The sequence below is a fragment of the Cherax quadricarinatus genome, chromosome 42 (genome assembly GCF_038502225.1).
Source record: "Cherax quadricarinatus isolate ZL_2023a chromosome 42, ASM3850222v1, whole genome shotgun sequence".
In the NCBI taxonomy this organism is placed as follows: domain Eukaryota; kingdom Metazoa; phylum Arthropoda; class Malacostraca; order Decapoda; family Parastacidae; genus Cherax; species Cherax quadricarinatus.
This window is the reverse complement of record NC_091333.1, coordinates 2177635-2204413: the sequence shown is the minus strand read 5'-3', so window position 1 is coordinate 2204413 and position 26779 is coordinate 2177635. Positions and strand designations below refer to the sequence as shown.

At 47.0% G+C, this 26779-nt stretch overlaps 1 protein-coding gene across 1 annotated transcript in view; it reads left to right on the top strand.

Moving 5' to 3' along the window:
• The first annotated feature begins 1433 nt into the window (after positions 1-1433).
• LOC128695569 (uncharacterized) overlaps positions 1434-26779 on the top strand; it is an 854631-nt gene continuing 829285 nt past the window's right edge. Inside the window, exons 1-2 of the mRNA XM_070093194.1 lie at positions 1434-4048; positions 18041-23954. Of these exons, the coding sequence (XP_069949295.1) occupies positions 2216-4048; positions 18041-23954 (7747 nt within the window). The 5' untranslated portion in view covers positions 1434-2215. The remainder of the gene's footprint in view (positions 4049-18040; positions 23955-26779) is intronic.

Below are 26779 nucleotides of genomic sequence, written 5' to 3'. Positions count from 1 at the left end.
CATCCCCAACACATCTTAGTGTGACCTCAACATCCACCAACACATCTTAGTGTGACCTCAGCATCCACCAACACATCTTAGTGTGACCTCAACATCCACCAACACATCTTAGTGTGACCTCAACATCCACCAACACATCTTAGTGTGACCTCAACATCCACCAACGCATCTTAGTGTGACCCCAACATCCACCAACACATCTTAGCGTGACCTCAACATCCACCAACACATCTTAATGTGACCTCAACATCCACCAACGCATCTTAGTGTGACCTCAACATCCACCAACACATCTTAGTGTGACCTCAACATCCACCAACACATCTTAGTGTGACCTCAGCATCCCCAACACATCTTAGTGTGACCTCAACATCCACCAACACATCTTAATGTGACCTCAACATCCACCAACGCATCTTAGTGTGACCTCAGCATCCCCAACACATCTTAGTGTGACCTCAACATCCACCAACACATCTTAGTGTGACCTCAGCATCCCCAACACATCTTAGTGTGACCTCAACATCCACCAACACATCTTAGTGTGACCTCAGCATCCCCAACACAATAATCACCAAGGAAACAGATCATTAAATATTCCATTGTAACTTGTGATGCAGTAAAGTGCGTCAATCACGAAGTAACGTGACGGAGACGCCCTCCTTCCCTCCAGTCCTTCACCATCTCCTGTTTACCTTAACTATCCCTATTTCTTCCCCTTACCCCGTCACTCTCCCTCCTTCCCTTTCCTGCCAGGAAGAGGAGTGCTGGTGAGTGACGGTCGACACTCCCTTCCTCCTCCAAGCGTCGTAACACGTATGCCTAACACTCTACCATCGACAATACTATTTAACTAAGGAAGGAAATGGGTAAGAAACTAAATAAGTAAGTAAATAGGCAAGTAAGTAAGTTTTTATTTAGGCTTTGGGCACACAACATGCATTTTTTACACTGGTCTGGAGGGCACACAGATGTTATGTACACAAAGTACATTTATGGAGATTCAGCTTAGGATAATCCAATAAAGTCAGTTAATGTGACTTGTTTCCGGTGAAGTCCCTGTTATATAGTCAATAATCTCGTATATGAAAAGTGTCGTGTGTATTGAAACGGTGTTGCAGGTATTGGAGCGTTTTAATATGTATGGTTAACCCCTTGCCAGGTGTCTAGACGGTAACTGTGTACAGGAACGTTCGTGTATGCATGTGTAACAACGTTACTGATGTGTACAGAGCAAACGTGTAAAGGAACGTTGGTTCATATATGTTTAACAACGTTACTGGTATGTAGTGAGGAAACGTGTAGAGGAACGTTGGTTTATGTATGCGTGAGTGTAAGGCGAGGTAATTATAGTCATGTTGGGGTAGGGAGGGAGAAGAGGGTAGAGAGGGAGAGTGAGGTGGGTGGCGAGGCACGCCAGTCGGTCATAGGGAAGTGTTGAGTGTGGGGCGTCGCGCGGGGCCAGGCAAGGCTCCACCCGCAGGGCACTAACATGCCCACACCCGTTGACGAAGGGCACTAACATGCCCACACCCGTTGACGAAGTGTACCAACATGGCCACACCCGCTGACGCTGTGCTCGGTGGTGTGTCATGCTGGCACAGTCATGCAGAAATAACATTGGGTGTTGGCACACCAGGCAAGAATCACTGAATGTTGGCACGCTCTTACGAGAATAACATTGATAGTTGTGGAGAGTGGCACAATGGTAACAGGCTCAGTCGGGGTAGTCATTGATACGTTTCAATATGTTGTATACTGTATAAAAAGAAAATATTGTATTGTGTAATAATAGCAATTATCAAAAAAAAAAGTAAAAAAAAAGTATCCCCAGTTTAACAAACTCTTTAGAAAAAAATATGAAGATGAAAAAAATTTATAATGTAAAATGTTCACACTTGCTAGTGATGGTGAGCACCATGGTAATAGTAAGTCCACCCACTCATCAGGCAGGCTAGTTAAAATGTAAAGTTTCCTGAAGATATCGTGCGCATTTAATTGTCAGTGTTTCGTTAAGCTACTAATAATGTAAATGTTGTCCATCAACGTTATACAAAAGCGACACTGGCGTTATAATACTGTGTGAGGAAATCTGTCTGGTAAATACATAACTGCGGGGCTTAGAGTGTTTCTGGAGAAGTGAGGAGTTGCGGCACTTAGCTGAAGTCTGAGTACACTGAATAACTTAGTGAATGTCTGATGGTCTTGTTTAGTCATGGTATCCACACTGCACATCACCCTCAGCTACAACCAGCCGGGTGCTCAAAGCTTGGGCCGCAGTGTATCCTGCGAGGAGACCAATCTTGTGGGCTTCACTGCTCCCACTCTCTCTACTACCTCCAAAAACAACTCTCTCTCCACCTCCAGCGTGCTCAATGCTACAATACCCCTCTCTAGACCTAAACCTTCATCGGTCCAAAATCTTCTGGCCCCAACGCCTTACAGCCCAACGTTAGCTCTAAAATCACCGTCCTGGTCGCCTGTTAGATTTAAACCTAAGTCAATATCAGAGCCGCTGAAGAACTCAGATACTGCAGCGTCGAAGACTGATATCGTAGTAAGCTGTGATAAGAGTGCTGCAGGGAGAACTGCGGGGGCTTCACGCATCGTTAGTAACAAGCTAGCCACTCTTGTGGCCCACTGGTCTTCGGCCGATACTTGGCTCGCAGACCCGACCAAGTTAACTCAGGGACCCTCCTTTAGATCTATTTCTAAGTCTTCAAGTGCTAGTCAGGTGTTCTCTTCACCGGCTTCTCGAGGGCTTTCTGCTGGTGCTGCTGACAGCTTATCTCAAAGCTTCAGACTGTCTGCCCATACTCAAGCGCCATCTACGTCTACCCAAGCGTCATTTACATCTACCAAAGAGTCACCTACATCTACCAAAGGGACATATACATCAACACAAGAAACATGTAGATCTACCAAAGAGCCATCTAGATACGTGAAACAGCCGTCTAAATCTACCAAAGAGCCATCTAGGTCCATTCATGCGCCATCTGTATCTACCAAGGAGGTATCTAGATCTACCGAAGAACCATCTAGATCTACCAACGAGCCATCTAGCTTTAGCCAATCTCCATTTAAATCCAATCAAGAACCATCCCTATCTACCAAAAAGATATCTAAATCTACTCAAGAGTTCCAAGAGTCCTCTAACTCTACCCAGGGGCCATACAGATCTACCAAAAAGTCAGCTAGAACTACCCATAAGTCGTCTACTTCTGCCCAAGCTGCATCTTCATCTTCCAAAAAGATATCTACATCTACCAAGAAATCATCTAGATCTGTTTCTGAAGAGTCATCTACTGCAGCTGTCCAAGGACCATGTACTGCAGCTGTCAAAGAACCATCTACTGCAGCTGTACAAGGACCATCTACTGCAGCTGTCAAAGAACCATCTACTGCAGCTGTCAAAGGACAATCTACTGCAGCTGTACAAGGACCATCTACTGCAGCTGTACAAGGACCATCTACTGCAGCTGTGCAAGGACCATCTACTGCAGCTGTTAAAGGACCATCTACTGCAGCTGCCCAAGGACCATCTACTGCAGCTGTGCGAGGACCATCTACTGCAGCTGTTCAAGGACCATCTACTGCAGCTGTCCATGAAACATCTGCAGCTGTCAAAGGACCATCTACTGCAGCTGTCCATGGAACATATACTGTAGCTTTCAAAGGACCATCTACTGCAGCTATCCATGGACTCTCTAGTTCTACCCAAGGACCATCCAGTGCTACCCAAGGACCATTTAACAGTGCTCAAGGACAGTCTCCTAGCACTATCCAAGGACAGTCTCCCAGTACAATCCAAGAACAGCCTCCCAGTACAATCCAAGAACAGCCTCCCAGTACAATCCAAGGACAGTCTACCAGTGCTACCCAAGGACAGTCTCCCAGCAGTGGCAGAAAGCAGCTTCTGGGAGACACGGCTTGGCTGTGTGTCAGCAGTCCTGGGTCCGCCTCCAGTTCCTCTCCAGTGTCTCCATCCACACCTTGGAGGCACTTGCCGAACCGCCTCAACTCCAGCTTATGCCAACGCTTTGAAAATGTAAGTCGAACATGTTCAGCATGTTTAGAATTGGCCCTGAGGGAGAATTTATCGAGTACTGTCACTCATCCTTAGTATTGAGAAGCCCCATTCATCCTCTGAGTGAACATACCTCCATAGAGACACTATATAATATCAGTTCATATAATTGATACGTCATAAGCGATATCAACTCCATACTTGGATGTTTCAGACTTTCAGTATACACGTATTATTATGACTCACGAAATCGTAATGACACGATTACGGGTTCTAACCCCACCCGTGGTATGTTTTTTTACGTATTATTACCTTTACAGTTACAGTGTCGTTATCTACAGGCATCACTCTTCATACATGCCTCTGGTATTATTTATATACTCTTGTAATCTGTCGGAGAAAGAGATTATCCTCCTCTCCATACACTCTACACTGATTTTCCTGTCGAGTTGCTACAGCAACCTGCTACGTGTATAGGTAACCTCAGCTAATCTTGGCTTATCTATTTTCACCTTTCTTACCATAAACAAATGTTACATGTAATGGAGTCATATTGTGATGTTGGCTCCTTCAAGGGAGGCGCCTTGACGCCGGTGAAATGTTCCTTATTCAAGGTATTAAAGCTGCCCTCCCTTTCCTTGGATCGAATCTGATTGTCACCCATTTCGCAAGGCGCTGTATGAGCTCTGCGGGTTTAAATCGCTGCCTCCCCCCCCCTCCTTTCGCTTCATGACGTAACTAAAATTGAAGTGTTTTACAGTGTGTAACTAGTTGATGGTTCAAGTCGGACCGAAACGTCGTCATAAGTGTCATTCTTCTATGTGCAGGTTATTTGTGTATTGTTCCAGTCACGGTATTGTGTATTTATGTTCTTTATCTGACCTTCTCATATGTAGTTTAGTTATTTTCACCATTATCTTACTTTAATTCCATGGAAGACTTCCTTTAAAGTCCTTCCATAAAGGACATCCTTTAAAGTCCTCTCATGAAGGACTTCCTTTAAGACCCTCTCATAAAGGACATCCTTTAAGGTCCTTCCTGCTGTGACAGAGTTCCTCGTTCAACTCCTAACAATTTAAATCTTCATCACTTACATTTTTCACACCTCTTCCCTGATACTGCTTCTTGTTCAGTACAATGTTGGTAGCTCTGCTAAGAATGTTATTTACGTTACCTCTTAACAACTGAGTGGCAAAAATAATATTTTAACTGTCTTACTCTGTCATAGATTGACGGTAGGTTCGGTATTTGTCTGAAGTTATGGATTATTACAACTGGAATGTGGCTTAGAATTATTCTTATGGCTTAATTCTGAATTTGCTGAGGTTTATAATCATATTGTATTAAGAGAAGCAGCATAGTGTATAATATTCTTGATGTTAGGGGCAGCATAGTGTATAATATTCTTGATGTTAGGAGCAGCATAGCGTATAATATTCTTGATGTTAGGAGCAGCATAGCGTATAATATTCTTGATGTGAGGAGCAACATAGTGTATAATATTCTTGATGTTAGGAGCAACATAGTGTATAACATTCTTTATGTGAGGAGCAACATAGTGTATAACATTCTTGATGTGAGGAGCAACATAGTGTATAATATTCTTTATGTGAGGAGCAACATAGTGTATAACATTCTTTATGTGAGGAGCAACATAGTGTATAATATTCTTGATGTTAGGAGCAACATAGTGTATAACATTCTTGATGTGAGGAGCAACATAGTGTATAACATTCTTGATGTGAGGAGCAACATAGTGTATAACATTCTTGATGTTAGGAGCAACATAGTGTATAACATTCTTGATGTATACAATGTACATCATATGTAGCACTGATGTTGATGCTTCACATTTTCAACAATACCTTCACATCACAGAGCTTAAAACACTTGGTAATCAGCGAGTAATTGCTACTAACAACAACCTGAATGATCCATCTGTGGCGCGTCATGTCCACACTCGAAAAAAAAAATTTCTAACCTTGGAGGCTTTCGGATTTTGGAATTTCGGATAAAGGATTCTCTACTGTACATATATCCTTGTGTCCCTGTATTGTCTGTAACAACTTGACAAGGCTCCTAGAGGACAAAACGTTGCCACAATAAAATGTCAGATTAGCTGCACACGTGTCCTTTAACCTAACATATTGTGGGTAATTCTACCAACATTATCACAACAATACTCGCCCTTCCTTTCTTTCTGGAGGTCTATCATGGCTTTTGAGGTATCCAGTCCATTTAAAAGTTTCTCCCTCCTTCCCTGTTGTGTGTATAGTATCAAGTACCCCTGAATTCTTGAACCTTATTTTTTCTGTGCGATTCGTTGCGAATCTTTGATCCTTCTTGAGTTTCTGTACGTGTTTAATTATGTGGGGGACACGGCGCAGCGCAAGAATATTCCGCGGTGGGTCTTACGTATGTCCTCAATAATCACATCAAGAATTCTTTGTACGGGTTAATGAATTATTATTATTGAGATTTGTTAGTCTCACGTATACCGTCGATATTATTTGATTTATTTACACCTCTAGTGATATAATTGGCGTGATGTCAACAGGTATGTCACCAAGTTTGTCACTAAATGTATCATTAAATACCTCTTTGTGGCTGCCGGGGCCTAGTCTCGGCTACCAGCCCCACTTCTTATGTCACCAAGTGTGTCACCAAATGTCAGTGTGTCACCAAGTATATCACCGAGTGTGTCACTAACCACAAAGCCGTGAGCCAGGTTATAAATGGGACCTTAATATAGATCACTTTCAGAATTATAATTTAAGATGAGTGAGTATACGAAGCAATTTTCGACTCATACACATTCGTGTCACCAGCCAGTCATAAATTATATGTTTTTGGTTTAACTAGCAGTTATTTTATTCGGTAGGAGTTCTTCCTGGAGTTAGAAGTGAGTCATGGAGGCAGCAGTGTTCCATGGAGGCAGCAGTGTTCCATGGAGGCAGCAGTGTTCCTTGGAGGCAGCAGTGTTCCATGGAGGCAGCAGTGTTCCATGGAGGCAGCAGTGTTCCTTGGAGGCAGCAGTGATCCATGGAGGCAGCAGTGTTCCATGGAGGCAGCAGCGTTCCTTGGAGGCACCAGTGTTCCTTGGAGGCAGCAGTGTTCCATGGAAGCAGCAGTGTTCCATGGAGGCAGCAGCGTTCCATGGAGGCAGCAGTGTTCCATGTAGGCAGCAGTGTTCCTTGAAGGTAGCAGTGTTCCTTGAGGGTAGCAGTGTTCCTTGAAGGTAGCAGTGTTCCTTGAGGGTAGCAGTGTTCCTTGAAGGTAGCAGTGTTCCTTGAGGGTAGCAGTGTTCCTTGAAGGTAGCAGTGTTCCATGGAGGCAGCAGTGTTCCTTGGAGGCAGCAGTGTTCCTTGAGGGTAGCAGTGTTCCTTGAGGGTAGCAGTGTTCCTTGAAGGTAGCAGTGTTCCTTGAGGGTAGCAGTGTTCCTTGAAGGTAGCAGTGTTCCTTGAGGGTAGCAGTGTTCCTTGAAGGTAGCAGTGTTCCACGGAGGCAGCAGTGTTCCTTGGAGGCAGCAGTGTTCCTTGAGGGTAGCAGTGTTCCTTGAGGGTAGCAGTGTTCCTTGAAGGTAGCAGTGTTCCTTGAGGGTAGCAGTGTTCCTTGAAGGTAGCAGTGTTCCTTGAGGGTAGCAGTGTTCCTTGAAGGTAGCAGTGTTCCATGGAGGCAGCAGTGATCCTTGGAGGCAGCAGTGTTCCTTGGAGGCAGCAGTGTTTCTTGAGGGTAGCAGTGTTCCTTGAAGGTAGCAGTGTTCCATGGAGGCAGCAGTGTTCCTTGGAGGCAGCAGTGTTTCTTGAGGGTAGCAGTGTTCCTTGAAGGTAGCAGTGTTCCTTGAGGGTAGCAGTGTTCCTTGAAGGTAGCAGTGTTCCATGGAGGCAGCAGTGATCCTTGGAGGCAGCAGTGTTCCTTGGAGGCAGCAGTGTTTCTTGAGGGTAGCAGTGTTCCTTGAAGGTAGCAGTGTTCCATGGAGGCAGCAGTGTTCCTTGGAGGCAGCAGTGTTCCTTGGAGGCAGCAGTGTTTCTTGAGGGTAGCAGTGTTCCTTGAAGGTAGCAGTGTTCCTTGAGGGTAGCAGTGTTCCTTGAAGGTAGCAGTGTTCCTTGAGGGTAGCAGTGTTCCTTGAAGGTAGCAGTGTTCCATGGAGGCAGCAGTGTTCCTTGGAGGCAGCAGTGTTCCTTGAGGGTAGCAGTGTTCCTTGAAGGTAGCAGTGTTCCTTGGAGGCAGAAGTGTTCCTTGGAGGCGGCAGTGTTCCTTGGAGGTAGCAATGTTCCTTGGAGGCAGCAGTGTTCCTTGAGGGTAGCAGTGTTCCTTGAGGGTAGCAGTGTTCCTTGAAGGTAGCAGTGTTCCTTGTGGGCAGCAGTGTTCCTTGGAGGCAGCAGTGTTCCTTGGAGGTAGCAGTGTTCCTTGGGGGTAGCAGTGTTCCTTGAAGGTAGCAGTGTTCCTTGGAGGCAGCAGTGTTCCTTGGAGGCAACAGTGTTTCTTGAGGGTAGCAGTGTTCCTTGAAGGTAGCAGTGTTCCTTGGAGGCAGCAGTGTTCCTTGGAGGCAACAGTGTTCCTTGGAGGCAGCAGTGTTCCTTGAGGGTAGCAGTGTTCCTTGGAGGCAGCAGTGTTCCATGGAGGCAGCAGTGTTCCTTGGAGGCAGCAGTGTTCCTTGAAGGTAGCAGTGTTCCTTGGAGGCAGCAGTGTTCCTTGGAGGCAGCAGTGTTCCTTGAAGGTAGCACTGTTCCTTGAAGGTAGCAAGTGTTCCTTGGATGCAGCAGTGTTCCTTGGAGGCAGCAGTGTTCCATGGAGGCAGCAGTGTTCCATGGAGGCAGCAGTGTTCCATGGAGACAGCAGTGTTCCTTGGAGGCAGCAGTGTTCCTTGAGGGAAGCAGTGTTCCTTGAAGGTAGCAGTGTTCCTTGGAGGCAGCAGTGTTCCTTGAGGGTAGCAGTGTTCCTTGAAGGTAGCAGTGTTCCTTGGAGGCAGCAGTGTTCCTTGGAGGCAACAGTGTTCCTTGGAGGCAGCAGTGTTCCTTGAGGGTAGCAGTGTTCCTTGGAGGCAGCAGTGTTCCATGGAGGCAGCAGTGTTCCTTGGAGGCAGCAGTGTTCCTTGAGGGTAGCAGTGTTCCTTGAAGGTAGCAGTGTTCCTTGGAGGCAGCAGTGTTCCTTGAAGGTAGCACTGTTCCTTGAAGGTAGCAAGTGTTCCTTGGATGCAGCAGTGTTCCTTGGAGGCAGCAGTGTTCCATGGAGGCAGCAGTGTTCCATGGAGGCAGCAGTGTTCCTTGGAGGCAGCAGTGTTCCTTGAGGGAAGCAGTGTTCCTGGAAGGTAGCAGTGTTCCTTGGAGGTAGCAGTGTTCTATGGAGGCAGCAGTGTTCCTTGGAGGCAGCAGTGTTCGTTGAGGGTAGCAGTGTTCCTTGAAGGTAGCAGTGTTCCTTGGAGGCAGCAGTGTTCCTTGAAGGTAGCAAGTGTTCCTTGAGGGTAGCAGTGTTCCTTGGAGGCAGCAGTGTTCCTTGAAGGTAGCAGTGTTCCTTGAAGGTAGCAGTGTTCCTTGAGGGTAGCAGTGTTCCTTGAAGGTAGCAGTGTTCCTTGGAGGCAGCAGTGTTCCTTGAGGGTAGCAGTGTTCCTTGAAGGTAGCAGTGTTCCTTGAGGGTAGCAGTGTTCCTTAAAGGTAGCAAGTGTTCCTTGTAGGCAGCAGTGTTCCTTGGAGGCAGCAGTGTTCCTTGGAGGCAGCAGTGTTCCTTGAAGGTAGCAGTGTTCCTTGAAGATAGCAGTGTTCTTTGAGGGTAGCAGTGTTCCTTGGAGGCAGCAGTGTTCCTTGAAGGTAGCAGTGTTCCTTGAAGGTAGCAGTGTTCCATGGAGGCAGCAGTATTCCTTGCAGGCAGCAGTGTTCCTTGAAGGTGCCAGTGTTCCTTGAAGGTAGCAGTGTTCCTTGAAGGTAGCAGTGTTCCTTTAAGGTAGCAGTGTTCCTTGGAGGCAGCAGTGTTCCTTGAAGGTAGGAGTGTTCCTTGGAGGTAGCAGTGTTCATTGGAGGCAGCAGTGTTCATTGGAGGCAGCAGTGTTCCTTGGAGGCAGCAGTGTTCCTTGGAGGCAGCAGTGTTCCTTGGAAGCAGCAGTGTTCATTGGAGGCAGCAGTGTTCATTGGAGGCAGCAGTGTTCCTTGGAGGCAGCAGTGTTCCTTGAAGGTAGCAGTGTTCCTTGGAGGCAGCAGTGTTCCTTGGAGGCAGCAGTGTTCCTTGGAGGCAGCAGTGTTCCTTGAAGGTAGCAGTGTTCCTTGGAGGCAGCAGTGTTCCTTGAAGGTAGCAGTGTTCCTTTAAGGTAGCAGTGTTCCTTGTAGGCAGCAGTGTTCCTTGAAGGTAGGAGTGTTCCTTGGAGGTAGCAGTGTTCATTGGAGGCAGCAGTGTTCCTTTAAGGCAGCAGTGTTCATTGGAGGCAGCAGTGTTCCTTGGAGGAGTGTTCCTTGAAGGTAGCAGTGTTCCTTGGAGGCAGCAGTGTTCATTGGAGGCAGCAGTGTTCCTTGGAGGCAGCAGTGTTCATTGGAGGCAGCAGTGTTCCTTGGAGGCAGCAGTGTTCCTTGAAGGTAGCAGTGTTCCTTGGAGGCAGCAGTGTTCCTTGGAGGCAGCAGTGTTCCTTGGAGGCAGCAGTGTTCCTTGGAGGCAGCAGTGTTCCTTGAAGGTAACAGTGTTCCTTGAAGATAGCAATACTCCATGGAGGTTACCTATAGATGATTTGGGAGGGGTCATTACCTCCACGGCCCAGACTTAGACCAAGTCTTTCTGTTTCTGGCCTGATCGACCAATCTGGTGGTGATAACCACAAGGAGTCCGACGTATGCATCACAGCCTAACTGATCTGAGGATCTTATCAAGTTTCGTCTTGAGGACAGCTTGGTTTGTTACCAATTACGCTTTATGTAGAAAAGATAGGTGTTGAGGAGTACTGGTCCCTTTACACTTATTGAGATGTCTGTCAATGTATTCATTGCGACTCTGCCTTTTATTAAAGGTGTTTTGTACCGTCTGTGAAGTCTTTTGCTTTAGTTGGGAGAAATTTCGGTGTGCAAATATGGGTTCAGTCCCTCCAGAATTTTCCAGGTGTAAATTAAGATGTATTTTTCCGGCTGCATTTTAAGGAGTACAGTTCTCTACCTCATTTCTATATCAGACATAGACAGAGACTTAAATAACAGGATCATCATCATCCTTCGCAGGTGATACTAGAATTTGTATGAGTGTCATCCACTGAGGACAGTGAACCCTCTCAGTGTAGCAGCCTCTGATTTCACTCAGTTTACTGTTACTCCCTGGGTTCTCTGTTTACTAAGAAGTTGAATATACATCTCCAAACTTTTCTGGTTATTCCTTCTGCAACCTTTTGATGCACTATGGTCCCACTTATCGAAGACTTTTGCAGCCTCGGTTTACAATACATCTACATTTTGTTTGTCTTCCGATGTATCTAAGACCACGTCGTAATGATCCAGCAGTTACGAGAGGCAGGAATGGCCTGCTCTAAACCCACGTTGCCCTGTCTTGTACAATTTTGGGGATACATGTTTAGCAGTGCTCCTCTTTAAAACCCTTTCAAAGATTGTAATAATATGGGACATCATAACTCTTAATCTATAGCTATTTACAAGTGGTTTACTGCCACCTCTGTGGAATGCAGATGCATCAGTGGTTTTTTAACGGCTTTGGGACACCTTATGTGTCGATACTCCTCCATACAGTATGTTAGGTATTTGATAGCTATTTCGTGCAATTCTTGATGAATATGGAGTGCATGGGCATGCTATCAATGGCTTCTTTGAAGTCGAGGGGCAAGGGTTATGGCAGATATTATAGAGATGTCAACAGTAGTAGTGTTCCATGAAGGTATTATGAAGAGGATGGGTTATGTTTTGACTCTTCATCTCTCCATCTTGTGGAGAATATGACAGCTTCCTTCAGACGTACCACCGAGGAGTTGACTGTCTCTCCTCACTCTAGGAACTTGAGGATACAAAAGTGTAAACACTGTAGTAACAGAGGTCCCTTGTGTTGTCATGAAGAGTCTTCTTGTGTGTGTGTGTACTCACCGAATTGTGGTTGCAAGGGTGAAGTCATAGCTCCTGGCCCCTCTTCTTCACTGGTCGCTCCTAGATCTACTCTCTCTCTGCTCCATGAGCTTTGTCATACCTCTTCTTAAAGCTATGCATGGATCCTGCCTCCACTACCTCACTCTCCAAATTGTTCCACTTCCAGACAACTCTATGGCTGAAGAAATACTTCCTAAGATCCCTGTGACTCAATCTGAGTTTTCAACTTTCAGTTGTGACCCCTTGTTGCTGTGTCATATCTGAAATATTCCATCCCTATCCACCTTGTCAATTCCTCTAGTATTTTATATGTTATGTTTCCCCCAATCCCTCTTGTCTTCCAGTGTTGTCAGGTTGAGTTCCCTTAACCTCTCCTCGTAGGACAAACTCCTCACTTCCGGAACTACTCTTGTTGCCAACCTTTGCACTTTCTCTAATTTCTTGACGTGTTTAACCAAGTGTGGGTTTCATACTGTTGCTGCATACTCCAATATGGGCTTGACGTACACGGTGTATAGTGTCGTGAATGACTCCTTACGTAGATGTCGAAATGTTATTCTCAGGTTTGCCAGGCGCCCATGTGCTGCAGCAGTTGTTTGGTTGGTGTGCGCCTCAGGAGATGCGGTCGGTATGATGCTTACCCCAAGATCCCTTTTCTTGGGTGAGTTTTGCAGCCTTTGACCTCTTAGGCTGTACTCCATCTGCGGTCTCCTTTGTCCTTCCCCAGTCTTCATAACTTTGCACTTGCTGGGGTTAAACTCTAGGACCCATTTGTCAGACCAGGCTTGCAGCCTGTCCACATCCACTTGTAGGCTTACCTTATCCTCTTCTGTTTGTATTCTCCTCATTAGTTTCTCGTCTGCAAACAGAGACACCTCTGACTATCCCTTCCATCATATCATTCACTTATACCAGAAACAGCACCGGACCTTGTACTGACCCTTGTGGAACTTCACTCAACACATGCACTCTAACACCTTTTATCAGACCAACACACGTTATTTCCTTCCTGTCAGGTATTCCCTGATCCATTGCAGTACTTTCCCTAGTATTCCTGCCTGCTCCTCTAGTTTTCAATCAGTCTCTTGTGTAGAACTGTGTCGAAAACCTTCTTACAGTCCAAGAAGATACAGTCTACCCATCCTTCTCTCTCTTTCCTATCTTCTGTTACCTTGTCATAGAACTCCAATAGGTTCTTGATGCAGGATTTCCCTTCCCTGAAGCCGTGCTGGTTGTCGTATATTAGTCCATTACGTTCTAAGTGCACCACCACTCTTTTCCTGTTTTCCTGGTAATCTTCTCCATAACCTTACATACATGTCAACGACACTGGTCTGTAGTTTAGTGCAGCCTGTCTTCTTTCTTAAAACTCGGGACTACATTTGCTGTGTGTGTGTGTGTGTGTGTGTGTGTGTGTGTGTGTGTGTGTGTGTGTGTGTGTGTGTGTGTGTGTGTGTGTGTGTGTGTGTGTGTGTGTGTGTGTGTGTGTGTGTGTGTGTGTGTGTGTGTGTGTGTGTGTGTGTGTGTGTGTGTGTGTGTGTGTGTGTGTGTGTGTGTGTGTGTGTGTATTAGAGACAAGTAAGTGGTGAGAGACAAGTTTGAGGTGTGTGGGTATCTGTTTGTATGTGTTTGTGTATGTACTCACATATTTATTGTTGCAGGGGTCGAGTCACAGATCCTGGCCCCGCCTTTTCCCTGGTCGCTACTAGGTCCACTCTCTCCCTGCTCCATGAGCTTTATCGTCCTCTTCTTAAAGCTATGTATGGATCCTGCCTCCACTACATCACTCTCCAGATTATTCCACTTCCTGGCAACTCTATGACTGAAGAAATACTTCCTAACATCCCTGTGACTCATCCGAGTTTTCAACTTTCAGTTGTAACCCGTTATCGGTGTGTCCCATGTCTGCAGCATCCTGCCCCTATCCACCATGTAAATTTCTTTCAGTATTTTATATGTTGTGTGTGTGTGTGTGTGTGTGTCCTAGACACTCATTATTCTAATATACTAGTTAAATAGCCACGGTACAAGATGCTATCCTGCTCCAGCCCGCACTATATATTTCTATATCCATGGTAAGCGACCAACCCACGGTGCCTCCCTCCCCTCCAACACACATGCACATGCACACCACTCACGCAGGCACACGCTTGCACGCACACATCCTCCCAACCAACAATGGATCCTTCATACAAGTCTCCTGGCTCACAGTAACCTCTCTCCCTCCCTCCCTTCCTACCTCCCTTCCTTCCTCCCTTCTCTGAATCCATGTTGGTTTTCCACCATACACACCCGCCCACGGGTATGTAGGGTGATGGTTGTCCCCTGGGTTAGGGTGGGTAGGGTGATGGTTGTCCCCTGGGTGAGGGTGTGTAGGGTGGTGGTTGTCCCCTGGGTGAGGGTGTAGGGTGATGGTTGTCTCGTGGGTGAGGGTGTATGGTGATGGTTGTCCCCTGGGTGAGGGTGTGTAGGGTGGTGGTTGTCCCCTGGGTGAGAGTATGTAGGGTGATGGTTGTCCCCTGGGTGAGGGTGTGTAGGGTGGTGGTTGTCCCCTGGGTGAGGGTGTGTAGGGTGATGGTTGTCCCCTGGGTGAGGGTGTAGGGGGATGGTTGTCCCGTGGGTGAGGGTGTATGGTGATGGTTGTCCCCTGGGTGAGGGTGTGTAGGGTGGTGGTTGTCCCCTGGGTGAGAGTATGTAGGGTGATGGTTGTCCCCTGGGTGAGGGTGTGTAGGGTGATGGTTGTCCCCTGGGTGAGGGTGTGTAGGGTGATGGTTGTCCCCTGGGTGAGGGTGTAGGGTGATGGTTGTCCCCTGGGTGAGGGTGTAGGGTGATGGTTGTCCCCTGGGTGATGGTGTGTAGGGTGGTGATTGTCCCCTGGGTGAGGGTGTGTAGGGTGATGGTTGTCCCCTGGGTGAGGGTGTGTAGGGTGGTGGTTGTCCCCTGGGTGAGGGTGTGTAGGGTGATGGTTGTCCCCTGGGTGAGGGTGTGTAGGGTGATGGTTGTCCCCTGGGTGAGGGTGTGTAGGGTGATGGTTGTCCCCTGGGTAAGGGTGTGTAGGGTGGTGGTTGTCCCCTGTGTGAGGGTGTGTAGGGTGATGGTTGTCCCCTGGGTGAGGGTGTGTAGGGTGATGGTTGTCCCCTGGGCGAGGGTGTGTAGGGTGGTGGTTGTCCCCTGGGTGAGGGTGTGTAGGGTGATGGTTGTCCCCTGGGTGAGGGTGTGTAGGGTGGTGGTTGTCCCCTGGGTGAGGGTGTAGGGTGATGGTTGTCCCCTGGGTGAGGGTGTAGGGTGATGGTTGTCCCCTGGGTGATGGTGTGTAGGGTGGTGGTTGTCCCCTGGGTGAGGGTGTGTAGGGTGATGGTTGTCCCCTGGGTGAGGGTGTGTAGGGTGGTGGTTGTCCCCTGGGTGAGGGTGTGTAGGGTGATGGTTGTCCCCTGGGTGAGGGTGTGTAGGGTGATGGTTGTCCCCTGGGTGAGGGTGTGTAGGGTGATGGTTGTCCCCTGGGTGAGGGTGTGTAGGGTGATGGTTATCCCCTGGGTGAGGGTGTGTAGGGTGATGGTTGTCCCCTGGGTGAGGGTGTGTAGGGTGGTGGTTGTCCCCTGGGTGAGGGTGTAGGGTGATGGTTGTCCCGTGGGTGAGGGTGTATGGTGATGTTTGTCCCCTGGGTGAGGGTGTGTAGGGTGATGGTTGTCCCCTGGGTGAGGGTGTGTAGGGTGATGGTTGTCCCCTGGGTGAGAGTGTGTAGGGTGATGGTTGTCCCCTGGGTGAGGGTGTGTAGGGTGATGGTTGTCCCCTGGGTGAGGGTGTAGGGTTATGGTTGTCCCCTGGGGGAGGGTGTGTAGGGTGATGGTTGTCCCCTGGGTGAGGGTGTGTAGAGTGATGGTTGTCCCCTGGGTGAGGGTGTGTGGTGATGGTTGTCCCGTGGGTGAGGGTGTGTAGGGTGGTGGTTGTCCCCTGGGTGAGGGTGTAGGGTGATGGTTGTCCCCTGGGTGAGGGTGTGTAGGGTGATGGTTGTCCCCTGGGTGAGGGTGTGTAGGGCGATGGTTGTCCCGTGGGTGAGGGTGTAGGGTGATGGTTGTCCCCTGGGTGAGGGTGTAGGGTGATGGTTGTCCCCTGGGTGAAGGTGTGTAGGGTGATAGTTGTCCCCTGGGTGAGGGTGTGTAGGGTGATGGTTGTCCCCTGGGTGAGGGTGTGTAGGGTGATGGTTGTCCCGTGGGTGAGGGTGTAGGGTGATTGTTGTCCCCTGGGTGAAGGTGTAGGGTGATGGTTGTCCCCTGGGTGAGGATGTGTAGGGTGATGGTTGTCCCGTGGGTGAGGGTGTAGGGTGATGGTTGTCCCCTGGGTGAGGGTGTGTAGGGTGATGGTTGTCCCCTGGGTGAGGGTGTGTAGGGTGATGGTTGTCCCCTGGGTGAGGGTGTAGGGTTATGGTTGTCCCCTGGGTGAGGGTGTGTAGGGTGATGGTTGTCCCCTGGGTGAGGGTGTGTAGGGTGATGGTTGTCCCCTGGGTGAGGGTGTAAGGTGATGGTTGTCCCCTGGGTGGTGGAGGGTGGCGCCAGAGTCTTTGCAGTGCCGCCCCAAAATAGCAGGGACACATGTGACTGTGCCAGCTGCTGTCACTGTCCGCTGAAACGTTTTTCTCCCCTCTCCTCCTCCCCTTCCTTCCTTTCCCTTTCCCTCCCCTTCATTACCCTCCCCTCTCCTCTGCCCTCAACACTGCCAGCCCTCTCATCACATACATATATGATGCAATAAGGTCACAGTAAACAGGTGATATCACAATATACAAACTGCCACTGTGAAAAATAGTGAACTTCCAAACGGTTTCGTGGTTTCTTACATTTGATAGTGTGAGAAATATCGAAAGTGCTTGGAAGCTCGCTATTCTTTCACAGTGGTTGTTTTGGACATGCATATATACACCTTAGTAAGGAATCATTCAAGACACTGTACACCGTGTATGTCAGGCCCATACTGGAGTATGCAGCACCTGTTTGGAACCCGCACTTGATAAAGCACGTCAAGAAACTAGAGAAAGTACAAAGGTTTGCAACAAGGTTAGTTCCAGAGCTAAGGGGAATGTCCTATGAAGAAAGATTAAGGGAAATCGGCCTGACGACACTGGAGGACAGGAGGGTCAGGGGAGACATGATAACGACATATAAAATACTGCGTGGAATAGACAAGGTGGACAAGGACAGGATGTTCCAGGGAGGGGACACAGAAACAAGAGGCCACAATTGGAAGTTGAAGACACAAATGAGTCAGAGAGATAGTAGGAAGTATTTCTTCAGTCATAGAGTTGTAAGGCAGTGGAATAGCCTAGAAAATGACGTAGTGGAGGCAGGAACCATACACAGTTTTAAGACGAGGTTTGATAAAGCTCATGGAGCGGGGAGAGAGAGGGTCTAGTAGCAACCGGTGAAGAGGCGGGGCCAGGAGCTAGGACTCGACCCCTGCAACCACAAATAGGTGAGTACAAATAGGTGAGTACATGCTGCAATAGTCGCTAACAGTAACACAAGATGCAAAACAACCATGGGGAAGTTGAATGATAACTCTAAGCATTTTGTGTTGCAATCAACACATCTTCCAGAGCTTGCAGTGTTGCAGAAATGAGTAGGAAGCCCAGGTAGGTCCGTTTAAGGGAACGACTTTAGCTAGTGTCGTTCCCTTGAACAAATCTACCTGGACTTCCTACTCATTTCTGAAACATTACAAGCTCCTGAAGATGTGTTGATTGCAACACTAAACGCCTAGTGCTATCATTCAACTCCCCCGTTGTTGTTTTGCATACATACTTACATTAACACACCCCTCACATATTTATTCGTTAATTTAAGAAATGTCTCTGCATTAGATTTCATTTCATGGTATTTATTGTGCGGTGGTTATCATTTTCTCATTTATTGACATAATTTTTTTAATGGATTAACGTGTTTTTTCTTCTCTGTTTCAGAGTGTGCATAGTGGTCGTGGGAGTAAGGGCGTGGGCGGGGGTGTGGGCGGGGGTGTGATGGAGGATGGCGCGCCCCACGCCCCCGTAGGTGCCCGCGTCGTTACTGCCTCCGTCCCTCGCAAGGCCACCTCCCTCCCGGGTTACTACAGCCGAGGCTCCTCGCACCAGCAGCAGCAGCCCTCCTTCCGTGATGCCTTCAACACTAGCAAGAGTACTGCACCTGTCCCCCGCCATGATACTGCCGCTCCTGCTGCCCTACCCCGGGGACCCACTAGTCCAAGGGCACCCAGGGGGTCTGCCTTCACTCCCGTGGTCAGTCAGCAACCACCACAAGCCCAACAGTATCAACAACAACTGCAACAGCAATTGCAGCAGCAACAGCAACTGCAAAAGTCTAATTATCAGCTACCACAGCAACATATACAGCAACCAAGACCTCAGCAGCAGCAGAAACTGCCACAGCAGCAGCAATTTTACCACCAAAAGGGCAAACAGCAACAGCAGTTGCAACAACATGCACAAAGAGAGCAGCATCAAAGGCAGCAACAGCAACAGCAGAATCGGCAGGCAGAACAGACGCCAGAGAAACCAGCACCTCATCCAGAGAAGAAAAGCAAAAGATCTCTTTTGAGCGGCATCTTCAGGCGTCGTAGGAAGGAGGTGAGCAGCAGTTCAAGCAGCACCTCTAGCAACAGTGAGAGCGAGGAGCCTCCACAACGACGGTCATTTCTTCGTCGCCGAGCTAAGAAAAAGGAACCTAAAGACAAAGATCCTTCACTTCCGCCTGCACCACCAGCAATGCCAGATGATGCATTGTCATGGGGCAGTATGCAGGTCACGACCGATGCTGATCCTGGACAAAACAGCGAGCCGCATATGCAGGAGATCAAGTCGACAGAAGGAAGCAGTAGGCGGGTGAGAGTAGTGCCCAGCACTACTGGGAGTCTGGGAAGGGAAACACAACCACTTGGTATTCCCTTGTTAATGCCACAACCAGGACAGCTCTCCAAGATCGGGGTTTCTGCATCACATGATTCTTTACCAGTGAGTCTAGGCTCGTGGGCAGGGGGTGGCTCACATGCCTCCCTCGGCTACTATTCTGGGGGAGGGATGGGTACGCGAAGCTCCAGCACAGACACCATCAGTAAGAAGGAGAGACGGGAAGCCTTGAAAGCACGAGTGGAACGACTTCGTGAAAAGTTTAAGGATACAAGTTCTGATGAGGAAAAGGCGTCTGTGTCATCACATTCTATGTATGGCAGTGAATCTAGTCTCTCTAAAACCAATTCTCTCAGCAGACGTACAAGAGCAGCACGGACTGAACGATTCCTTAGGCGGAAGTCACAAGAATTGGAGACTCTACGTAATGAGACTGAGAAAGATCGACGAAACCGCGAGGTAGTTCAGGCCAGGATTGAAGAGATTCAGCGAGTTCGAGAATTTGAAGCTGCAAGAAATAAAATTAATGAGGAAAAGAAACAACAAATCCCTGAGAAAAGTAGGCCAAAATGGTCGGCCAAACTTGTTTATCAGGAGTCGAGTGAATATGAATCGTCAGTTCTCTTACGAACACCATCAGTAAGTCCAGCGGCAAGCCCTCACATGAAGGCCAAGTTCCAAGGTCACATTCCACCCAGTGTCAGTGATGTCAAAGAGACAGTTGTTATGAGACAGAAAATACATACACCACACATGTCTGTAACCGTCTCATTGGCCCCTCCGTCGGCGACACCAATGAGAAGAAGCTTTCAAGACTTCGAAACACCATTTCAGAATGAACTTAGAGGTCACAGAAGTGCCTCATATGATAGCAACATAAATAGAAAAACCTTAATGCAACCACCTTCAGGAATTAATTTTACTGGTTCTCCAACATCTAACCTGACACCACTAAGCAAATCTGGTCTGACTCCTCCAGCTCCACCTCCCAGAGACAGGAGCAGGATAGTGTCACCAGCAGATGGTAGGCCCATGTCATTTTCTTTTGAGAACCTTAACCAGGAAACTCAGCGTCCAAATTCAAGCCAGTCAAGTATGAGTAATTTTACGAAAGGTTCCAGTCCCAGCCCAAGTGTCCGCTCTGTGCCGGCTTACCTAGGCCCAAGACCCAACAACCAGCCACTTGGACAACCTCCACCTATGGTACCCAACCGGCGGTCCTTCTCTGAGGTGGAATTATCGCCCCAACATCAGATGCAGGTCAAGTCTAACTATGGGGTTCCACCCATCAGGCCAGCACCTCCAGCATATCCACAAACACAATATAGGTACACAGATCAACCTCCGAAACCCTTACAGCAGAACCAGTATTGCAGAATTCAACAACAGCAGCAACAGCCACAGCAGCAGCAGAAACAGCAGTCACAGCAACAGTATCAAAAACAGCAGCAACAACCACAACAACAACATCATCAGCAGGAGAAGCAACAGCAGCAGCAGCAGCAAAACCAGACCTCCAATCAGCTGCGTTACTACACTGATGAGGCTCCTCACTATGCCAAGATTATTCCCATAAGCAGTATGCCTCCCTCTCCTTCTTCAGATTATTCTTCTTATGTGAGTGACAGTAGTGTTAGGCTTCAACAAGCTAACACTATATGGAGGCAAAAGGAGCAGGAAATTAAAAATAAAGTAACAACGACGCAGGGTATTGTTTCTCAAGTTATGAGTGACTCATCACGCTCCAACAGTCCTAAAGTGGATGGTTATTGTTCCAATGACGTTACTACATCCCCGGTGACGCAGCAGAATGAAGACATGTATGGAATTATTGAAACTAAGAAGCCTCGTCCCCCACCTCTAACCTTGAAACAAGCAGAATCTCTCAGCTCACTATCTGGCCAAAGTGATGTTTCCAGTCCTCTCCCAAAAGCTCCTGATTCAGATTCTAGCCAAAGTAGTCTAGCAAGGGAGAAGAAGAAATTAATACAAAACAGACCACTGTCTATGGTACTGGAAAAGTCCGAGTCATGTGAGAAAATGTCTCCTCCAAGTACACCAAAGTCGCGGCCACAACCTCCCCAGAGAGGTAGTAAGCAGATGACCACACCAGGCAGAGAGATTACCAAGCGACAAATGTTCCAGGAGATCATGAAACACAAATTAGGACATCCGCAGGAAAAAAACTACCAAAAGGAGTTTGAAGAAATGTACAGAAAAGAAAAGGAAAGATTAGAAAGGACCAAATGCAGTAATTTTGAAGAGGCATTAAAAGAATTGGAAGAGATCTACGCCAGTTTGAAGTTGGACAGCGAAGACCTTCTAGACCGGGCAGAACGGAGAGACCTGCCCGTCCAGCACCAGAAGCTTAAAGATAATGGACAAGATGCACATGGCTCAGTTAGCGAAACTGGAGAGACAGATTCTGCAGTGCATGGTCGAGGTAGATCACGAACGCCAAAACTGAGGAGAGCTGGAGTGCCTGATGTAAAGGCTGATGACATGCACTACCGCCGGTGTCAGCAGAGCTCTCGTAACCAGCCAGATGTAGAAAAGGCGCTACAAATGACTGGTAGCTATTTACTCGTGTCTGCCGTCCATGCACCTCCCACCGACATCGATAAGAATTTGCCGAAGGACCCCATGCTGGAGGGACAACCCGATATTGTATATGATGATGTATCATATAGAAATATCAAGCAAGCTAATTCAATAAAAGTTATAGATCCACAGCCACCATTTGGAATCCCATTGGGGCCAACTACCCAAGGATCCCCAAGTGATTATTTACATGTGACACCAAAAGAGAATTATAGACCTAAAATGATTGCCAGGAAAGAGCCAGACATAGCTATGGACGACTTAGCATTCAGAAATCTTCGTAAAGAGAAAAGGGACCAATCTAACAAAGAAGTAAATGTTTCTGAGCTGGATGAACTCCTATCAGTGTCCAATAATGGGTCTCCCATGCACAGGAAAAGAGCAGTTCGCTCAGCGTCAGCTGACCGAGCACAGTCTCTTAGAGAACACCACTCAGACAGTGCAGCCTACAGCAGCAGTGATAAAGGGATGAAGCTGCAAACACCAAGACAAGTGAAACATCAGAGTGAGGCCCGTCGTTCTGGACGCTTCTTCGGCACCTACAAAGATGCTGTGACTGATAGAGACAGCACTGTAACTCACCCCGCTGGTGCACGTCACAACCCAAGCTGGCTGGAAAGGGCACAATTGCTGGACAACAAATGGGATAACTTAAGCACAAATAATTTAAGCACTAGCACTGAGACACTGACAGAACTGTCTTCAGTACGAGCCGTGTCACAGCCAGACATTCGGCAAGCCATAATTCGCGAAGCTCGAGTTCCACCAGGAGGACCTCAAGAAATAAGAGAGGCACCACAGACGGTTACTGTGACTTGCCTCACTACCGCCACCACAGCCACGGCCACCATCGCCACCATAGCAGCTCCAAAGATAGTCACAGTACAAACTATTCAGAGTGCCCCAGTTTCACCCGTAGTGGTGGAGAGGAAGCCATACCGACCTCTAGACACCATCTTCAATAACAAGGCCAAACCCTTCTACTTGGCAGATGCCACACCCCAAGTTCAACATCAGGATCACGTGGATATAGCAAAGCTAGATGCTCTCATATCCACACTCTCAAAAATCGACAATAATGAAGACTCTTCCGATGATTCTTCTGTTACTTCTAAAACCCCGGATCAACCACCGGTCACAGACTTTAATGCTCAGGAACTCAAAATAAAGGAAGAACCCACTTACGAAAATGTATTTGAGCCCCAAACCATTGTGTCACAATCCACTGTGAGTCGTAGCATAGAGGATGATAAGAGCAGTGCCAAAGTGAATATCGAGAAGGCCATCAGGTTGTCCATGGCCTTGGAGTCTTATAGCAGTGAAGGTAAACAGGTTTCTTCTCGTAGGCGTAGTGCTATAGAGCTGCCAATAAGAGACGCTGAACTTTCACAGCGTAGTTGCAGCACCTCTTCCACTAATGTTCTTCATTGCCTGAATGTTAACCTCAGTAGTAGCCAGGTGCCGGCACCGAGCTCCCCGGAGAGAGTAACTCTTCCCTCGGAGCCGGAGTCGGCGCCAGCAAAAGCCTCAACTTGTACTGATAGGGTAGAGTCTATGATTGTTGTGTCTCAAACTGTGCATGATACAGCCAGGCGTGCTCACTCACTACCCACCTCACCAATGGCAGTAGACAGCACACCTGTGTTCAGCAGAGGTTATGACTTGTTAATAGATGGTTCAAAAGAATCCAGTGTTGATGAGGTAATATCTCCCTCAGAGAACTGTAGTTACAGCAAATATGTGACCGCTACGCCTCCTTCCTCGGTGGTAAAGAGTGTAGAATCTGTAAGCGAGCCTCTGTCTCCTCAGTCCCCCTCTGATATCACCCATCCAACTCTCTTAGCACAAAAACTAATCATAAATCAACAAGTTTTTAATGCATGCGACAATGAGAATGTCTCCCAAATATCTGACTGTAACGATGCTCTACCTCTGCATGCTGCTGCACTCACTATCAACGTTGATGTTGAGCATGAGTGTAGTGTGCCCGGAGGCTCGGCTTGCGGTGCCTCAGGTACACTAGAGGTACCTTCATCAGTAGAGGCACCGCTGCCGCCTGTGCGCTCTTCCTCTCTACCCGCCTCTCCAGCTCTCCAGAGAACCCTCAGCATCTCTTCGCATCAGCTTGCTTCTGCATCTTCGGGCAATGCTGAAGCCTGGCTTATTTCTGAGCAGCGTGAGCACTTATATCGTGGCGCCAGCGTGCCCCTACAGGGCAGAGCTGCTAGTGCCAGCAACTCTGAGAGTGAGGATTTGGGTAAGGTGGTGAGGGCGGGGTCGCTACCTCCCACCTCATACCCTCCCCATGACGCTACCAAGACTGCCAGGGGCTGCCGACAATCGGGTGCTCCAGAGCCACGTTGGTGTTCTTCAGGTGAGGATCCAGAGTACGTCACAACTGGCCCGGATTGCGCCTGTATGCAATCACTGTTGGCTGCCTGCTATTTGCTTGCATGTCTGACTCAGCTGGCTGGCATTGATGTGATTACAGCCTTCGGTGTTCTTCTGGCTATTGCATCCGTGTTTGTCACGTTTGCACTATGACCTGGCAGATATTAACTAATCCTTCCTACTCAATGTGTCTTTCCCACAAGTGTTCCCATTTATGTGTATTCCTTTCCCTGAAGCGAACGCTTTAACTTCAGAATTTTCAGATTATTTGTAGTCCCTACTTTTTGGTGGAAGACTTTTATATATATATATATATATATATATATATATATATATATATATATATATATATATATATATATATATATATATATATATATATATATATATATATATATATATGACAGCATTCTGCATCGTATTGTTTAAAACAAATATTAATCTTTAAACACCTTTGGCCTCTTTTGAACATTAGAAAAAAGTCTGCCACTATAGAATTATATTTTTTTAAATGTAAGTGGACATGTGTACTGCAGATTTATGCCCTATGTGGTATTCTAGTCTTGTATACAATGTACAAGTATTTTGTGTGTCTCACGCTGCACTTTACATGTCAACAGGATTATCCTTCCATTAAAGTCATTATTAGTTTATATTGTCAGCATCATCAATCATCATCCTCACTGACAATCATCATCATTATCATCATGCAGCGTGAGTCACATACACAATTTTGACTCCACCGTGAATGTGTTTGCTAGACGCGTTGACCATTAATTTTGTTAAGGAATTTTTCACTACCATTGTTGTGGTTTGTAGTGTTCATTGTGTTGAGTTACGTACTACTAGTTTCCATTTGCGTGCCGTGTTGTGCCACACTCAACTTTATATGGGCTCAACATGGCCCAGTCTGCTCTCTTACACGGCGCCAGTAGGTAATGTTCATGAAATAACCCATTCACACCATCTGTTACAATCACAAATGTGTGTGTGTGTGTGTGTGTGTGTGTGTGTGTGTGTGTGTGTGTGTGTGTGTGTGTGTGTGTGTGTGTGTGTGTGTGTGTGTGTGTTTGTGTGTGTGTGTGTATTAGATATACACACACATATTCACTTGAGAAATTAACTTAAATTGAATTAGAAACGAAGACCAGCCCATCAGACGAGACTTTAAGTTGGGTCTGGAGTGAAATACTGGTGAATACCAGACCAACTCCGTACCCATGAAATTTGTATTAATAAATATTTAGAAATTGTTGCCAAATGCATGTAATTACGTAGGTATACACCAGAATTTGCTAAGAACTACAAGTATAAAATATTACTTATCAGCCTGGCTGAAATTGCCAGTTTGTAACTAAATTATTCAAGGTGGACAATTGACAGAACCTTCTGACAATAGTAAATTTTACTATTAAAACGTTACTTCGTGACAAAAAAAAAAGTTTATAATTAAAAGTAAATTTTTATTCTACGTCTTTGATAATCTGATACTGACGCATTTTCGTAGCCTAACTTTAATGTGAAAAGTAACATATTACATGTACCGTATGTGAAATGAAGTGTTAATGTGAGACTATACTATGCTCTCTCGTAGCTGTAAGCTAAAACTGACTTCTTGGCCGTTAATTACAATATTAATATGAGAAGGGTTCTTGAGTCAAAGAGGTGAAGCTATCCTCCCCTACTTTGGGTCAAACCTAATTGCCTCATATTCTCCAGGTGCTATATGATCCCTGCAGGTTTAGCGCTTCTCCATGAAAAAATATTAATACATATGAGAATGAGGGCAGGTTGACTAATTGTAGCCAAATCAACTGGCCTCCCAGTCTCATACCAGCTCGGGTCACAGCGCCACCTGGGGGTCCAGATGGTTTCACCTTCCAGGTAGCAATTCCCGTGTAATTGTGTCTCGCGAGGACGAGGTAAAAAAAGGAGCAACATCTCCAGGTGTCATCTTAGTGAAATGACGAGGGGTGGATACGACTAACGTGGCTTGGTGCAATTGCTGTTATTCATGACTGTGTTGGCGAGAAGGAAAGGGAAACCTCGTGGTGGGAAGGGAAGCCTCGTGGTGGCCACATCCAACCAAAGTGGTTCTCACTCGAAATTTACAAATACCTTTTTTTAAATTTGCGTTCTAAAAAGTTATGGGGTTATTTTTCACCCTTGAAATATGACATAAAATTTAAGAAGTTAATATGCTACGCTGCATCCCACAAGTTAATTAGACAAAATTCCATGAAATTTGTAAATTAGTCAAGGTCACAAGTTACGAAGTCGCTCTGAACTTCATAAGTTGGAAAGTTATTTTCAACTTGGCAAGTTATTAAGCTTCTCTGGATTCCATATGTGCTGAGGTAAAACTGGATCCCCTGTTCTCTTGACAACTTCTTTCTTTAATTATCTCAATCGACTTGTTATAATTTTGGGAGATATTTCACGTATTGAAATTTTCACCTGTTCTCACATTTCTGTGAGAACAGGTGAACCCGTCTACAGGAGACGGCGTGAGGTCCAACTCCGCTTTTAAGTGGCGTTTAAATAATCTGTCGAACTTTGTAAATAAATTCGGCATGCATGCTTTTTCAAGTGCTTGATGTAATAAATTTCTGTCTCTGTCTGTCTGTCTGCCTCTGTCTCTCTGTCTCTCTGTCTCTGTCTCTGTCTCTCTCTGTCTGTCTGTCTGTCTGTCTGTCTCTCTCTCTCTCTCTCTCTCTCTCTCTCTCTCTCTCTCTCTCTCTCTCTCTCTCTCTCTCTCTCTCTCTCTCTGTCTCTCTCTCTGTCTCTCTCTCTCTCTCTCGCTCTCTC